The 5,287-nt window shown below is 49.0% G+C and overlaps 1 protein-coding gene across 1 annotated transcript in view; it reads right to left on the bottom strand.

The window, feature by feature from the left end:
- Nucleotides 1-3,785: 3,785 nt before the first annotated feature.
- The window catches only part of LOC123256799 (mesoderm induction early response protein 2-like), an 11,093-nt gene continuing 9,591 nt past the window's right edge, over nucleotides 3,786-5,287 (bottom strand). The window contains exon 6 of the mRNA XM_044685362.1: nucleotides 3,786-3,799. Coding sequence (XP_044541297.1) covers nucleotides 3,786-3,799 — 14 coding nt within the window. The remainder of the gene's footprint in view (nucleotides 3,800-5,287) is intronic.

The raw sequence follows: 5,287 nt of genomic DNA, 5'->3' as shown, positions 1-5,287 counted from the left end.
CAAATAGCTCTTTTTCTGGAAGTGGATTGAGCATTCCTTGTCGTGAGTCCCCCAGAATTGTCTCAGATCATAATACACTGCCTTTTTGATCATTTCTTCTAGGAGAGGACCAGCAGAATCAATTTCAAGGCAATAAACACTTATTAAGTGCCTAGTATGTGTACTCTGGGAGAAGACTATAAAGATGGGGGGAGGGAATGACAATCTCTGCCCTAAAAGAACATAGAATTTAAAAGGCAGGCATGACACAACTTGGTATAGTGGAAAAAACACTGAGTTTGGTGTCAGAAGACCCAGGTTTGGATCTTAGTTCTTCTGCTTATCAACTGTGTGACCTTGGGTAAGTCACAGACTTTTGAGTCTTGATTTTATTTATTTATTATTCACTACTAAATCTCATGTATTTATTTGGTTTTGTAATTTATGATATTATTGTTATATGATATATGATATTCTATATCATATAAATAATATATGATGAAACCATATTTATTTATGTTAATTGTTATTTATTTATTAAAGGTAAGGCGGTAGTAGAGTTTGCCCAGATGGTCTCTAAGGACTCTTCTAGTTCTAAACATTCTGTGATACAGTGACTACAGTACTGTGGGAGGATCAAATGGGATAGACTTTGCTACTCTGAGCAATCCAATGATCCAGAACAATCCTGAGGGACTTAGAACAAAGGAAGAACTGTGGGAGTCGAGGTGTAGATGAAAGTCCATGATTTATCACTTGTTTATTTGGGGATTTGATTCTATATGATTATTCACTTGCAAAAAGGAATAATATGGAAATGGGTTTTCCTGTGATCCTGAACATCCCAGATGGACCCTTTCCTGGAGACTCTGTGGTCAGGTCTGTGATTCAGTCCTGCTCTCTCCTAGGAGCTCTCCCAGCTCCAAATCAGAAGTCATTCCCAAGTCATTTGGCCTCCAGATATTTTAGTTTTTCTGAGACTGAGTTCCCAGGTAGGGAAGTTGCAAAACTTCCACATGGAATGAGGTGTGTGGGTTTGGGTTGGAGGGTGAGCAATCTGAAGAGGAAACTGGGTTCCTGATGGCTTGCCCTGGATGGCCTGGTTCCTTTAGGCGTTGAGGGCTCCCCTCCCAGGGTCTGGCCAATGAATGAGGGCATGGAGATTGGAATTGTGTCAGGGTCGTGGCTGGGAAACTTAGGTCTGCACCGGGGGAGTGGGATGAGGTTAGGGGAACATGGCGGCCGTTGGCCGTTGAGTTATCAGCACTGGAGTCGAGGCGACTTCCCCCTGCCTGTCAAGGAAGCCAGAAAGCTGTTCTTGAGGATCAAGCCCTTGTCTGGGAAGGGTGCAGATCCCTTTGCGCCAGAAGGACCTCACGCCTCTCCTCTCTCCTGTTGGTCACCAGAATAGCAGAGACGACACCCTGTTTCCCTTCCGGAAATGGTTTGCTCTTTCATCGAGGGGGAGAGGTTGTTTTGGGTTGGTTGGTTTTTTTTTTTGAGAGAGAGCGAGCATGCATGGTGGTTGGATGGCTGGACAAGGAGGAAGGCCTGTGGCCAGGAACCCAGGAGAAAGGAGGAGCCTTTACTGGGGGGGGGGGGGGTTGAACCCTGTCTCCTCCCAGCCAGAGGGGCCAGGGAACCCCAGCCAAGAAGGGGTGCGGCCCCCTGAGGCCCAGGCGAGAGCTTAAGCACACCCTGGTTTTGGAATGAGGAAGGAGCTCCCCACTGGGTGGCAGCCCGGGGCCGGCCTGTGGTTGAAGTTTCTTCCTCTGCACGCTTGCTGTCTAAGGGAAGTGGGTCTCCGTGTCTGAGCTTTTTCGTCCACACTGGGAAGAAGAAGGAGGGGGAGCCTGGACGTTGGTTCTTACCTCTCCTTCTCTGGCCTGTCCGTCTGGTTGGCTGGATCTAGAATGTGGTGCCATCGTCCTCCTCTTCCTCTTCTGGCTACCTCCTGCCGCTGAAGTACAAGCTACGGCTCAGAAGAGACCCACGCAGGAGAGGGCCCACAAGGGCTCCGATTCCTTCTCCCTGGGCCTCCATCCCTCGTTCCTGGGCCCAGCAGAACCAGAAGCTGCACCGAAGAGCTCTGTTGGCCGCCGGGGGGATTGGGGAAAGGTAGGATCTGACCGCTTGTGGGGAGGAAGGGCCCCTGTGCATCCGGGAGACTCGGCATGCTCTCTTAGCGCCTGCGACGGCTCCGAGCCGCCAACGGTCCAGGGCCATGGCTCGTTCCCTCAGCTGGCACTGCTGCCCCTGGTGCCTGACAGAGGACGAGAAGGCGGCCTTAAGGATCGACCAAGAAATCAATAAGATTCTCATGGAACAGAAGAAGAGGGACCGAGGAGAGATCAAGCTGCTATTGTTGGGTGAGTGTCTCTGCCTGCCTGGTCCCTCCAGCCTCCGAGGGGCACCCCAAGCAGGGGAGGGCTGACCCCTGGAGGACTAGCATCCACAGGCAAGGATTCTTTTCCCTCTCCAGCTCATAGAATGTCAAAGTGAGGAGGGACCGTGGAATCCACGTGAGGAGAAAAATGAGGCCTGATGAGGGGAAGGGGATGACCCAAAGCCCTACACAGAGAACCTGATGGCTATGAAATGGTGAAACTGGCCTTTAAAGAGTCCAGTGTCGCCCACACGGTGTTGCTGCCTAGATAGTTGCCAGATTTGTACCCCTCTCCTACTAGGCTCCCTGGCTGTTCTCTCCCTGATTCCCTCATTTCTAGGAGGCACAAAGTTTATTCCCCAAAAAGACCCCGGGAGGAGGGATTAAGGGAGAGAGAATGGCGACTCAGAAAGGAGAGAGAACCCCAAGCAGTCCTACGATGCTTCGGGGGCAGAGGCTGATGAATTTAGATCTGGAAGGAAACTTAGAGATCATTTGACAAATGAGTAAACTGAGACCAGAGAGGGTGAGGGACTTTCATAAGGTCACATCTTCTGAGGTAGGAAAGGGCAGCCCTAGGATTTAAATCCCATGAACGGAGAGACCTTGATGCCCTGAAGGTTCCTGTCACCAACCTGCCAGACCAGGCTGTTCCTGTTCCTCAGGATAACCTTGTCTACCTCTCCTGCTCCCTTAAAGCTCTGGGGTAACTGCCTCTGTGCTGCCTCCCCACACCCCAACCCCACTCCCAAGCTAGCTCTAGGCCTTAGACTTTGGAGGCTGCCAGGGTGGGAGATGGGAGTCTCCATTTGTGTTCCTGTCAACATGGCTTTTGTTCATTTCTAGGTAGACTCTGGGGGATTTTTCCCATTGTTATTTCCTCAAAGTCATCCTTTCTTATTGTTTTTTCCCCTTCCTTCTCACTCTCTGCTGGTGGGGAAGGGTAGAAAAGACTAGAAGGTCATCCTTAAAAATACTCATTTATCTGTGAAGACAGTGGAAAGTACTGGTTCTAGTCTGTTTTCTTTCTTTTAAACCCTTACCTTCCGCCTTAAAATGTATTGGTTCCAAGGCAGAAGAGTGGTTAAGGGCTGGGCAGTGGGGGTTATGTGACTTGCCCAGGGTCACACAGCTGGGAAGTGTCTGAGGCCAACACTTGAACCCAGGATTTCCAGGCCTGGCTCTCTAGCCACTGAACCACCTCTTCTTCCATGGAGAAGACACTCCATGGGAGTGTCCTCCATGGGGATCCAGGTTTGGGAGCTGGGGACCTGAAATCAAAGAATATTAAAAATTGAACAACCAGGGGGGCAGCTGGGTGGTTCAGTGGATGTAGAGAGCTCACAGAACCCGGCAGGATGGGACAAAGGTCACAAGAGAGGGGACACGAGGGTTCTGAGGACTCAGAAGAGGGATCTCTTCACTCATTGTGGGCTTGAGGGGAGGGAAATGAGTCAGGGGAGTTTAGAGAAAGCAGCATTCGTGGTGGGCTTGGTAGGATAAGAAGCAGACATGAGTGATATTGGGGCGATCCAGGTAAATAGAGGGAATGCCAAAGAGAGGGAAAAGTCTAGCATGTGTTTGGGGAAGAAAGGATTATCTGATAGTGGCAGAATACCAAGAACCCAAAGGGGATCTGGGAAGATAAGATGGAAAGGCTGGTTGGAGTTAGAGTGTGGAAATGCCTTGAATGTCAGAGCGAGGAGTCTGGATTTTCTTCTGGCGTCATCCGAGAAGACCCCCACGTGGAGAAGTTTTTGAATGGAGGAGAAGTAAGTATCAGAAGTGAGCTTTGGGGAAAATGAGTAGAATAGCTTGTGAATGATGGGCTAGAGTAGGGGAAGAGGAGATGGGAGGACATAAGGGAGTTCAGACCAGTTGCCTTAGACTAGCACGTGGCACTGAATGTCAGAGCTAGAGATCTTCAGAAAATGATTGGTTAAGAGTTGAGGGCTCGCAGGGCTGGGTACTCAAATTGTGTTAATCCATTGTATATCGGTTATGGGAATGAAGGAAAATGGGGATGTTTAGCCTGAAGAAGAGGAGCTCGAGTGGGAACATGCTAGCTGTCTTCCAGATCTGAAGAGCCATCACCTGGAAGAAGGTTTGACTTGTTCTGTTTGGTCCCAGAGGGCAGGCCTACAAACAGTGGGTAAAAGTTGCAGACAGGCAGATTTTTGCTCCATGTAGGCGAAAACTTCCTAATAATGGAGACATCTAAGAACAAAAAGGGCTGCCTTGAGAGGAAGTGAATTTCCCATTGCTGGAGAATTTCCAACAGAAGCAATCCCACCTTCTGGGGACAGATCCAGCTGAAAGACCCTCCATGTCCCTTCCTATTCTGAGATTCTGTGATCTCATCCAGCCTTAGAACAGAGAATGTCAGAGCAAGAAGGAACCTGTATTCATATGACTAAGGGCTCCCCCATTATTGCCTCTGTCTCCTGCTTCCTGCCCTCTCCTCCCAGGTCTTTCTCCGCCTCCACCCATTTCCTCATTTTTGGCCTCCAACTTTTCCCTTCCTGGGGTTCCATTTAGCCCTTCCCCTTTCACTCTCCTTTTACTGGGAGTCATAGGGAAAAGCAAAAAGAGATCTAGTAGTCTTCTCTGTTTCTGCTAGATCAATGCTCTCCCCACCTCAATCTAAGTTTGGATTCTGCCTTCCATTCTCAGATTTCAGGATGCACCTTTAGAACTCATGAAGTGGGGAGAATTTGCCCCGTCTAGTGGCAAAGGGAAGTTAGAAGCCTATGAGATCATACCAAATGAGGCTTTGAGGAGATGAATAGAAGGATGAATCACAAAGTCATAGGATGGAGGAATTGGAAGAAATCTTAGAGCTCATTTGTTTTTCAGAATTATTTTTTATTATATACACACTATTCGTATATATGTGTGTGTATATAGTCCTTCCTTCCTCCC

This window comes from Gracilinanus agilis, chromosome 1, assembly GCF_016433145.1.
Source record: "Gracilinanus agilis isolate LMUSP501 chromosome 1, AgileGrace, whole genome shotgun sequence".
Taxonomy (NCBI): Eukaryota; Metazoa; Chordata; class Mammalia; order Didelphimorphia; family Didelphidae; genus Gracilinanus; species Gracilinanus agilis.
Note: the sequence above shows the minus strand (reverse complement) of the source record. Positions and strands in the feature narration are given on the sequence as shown.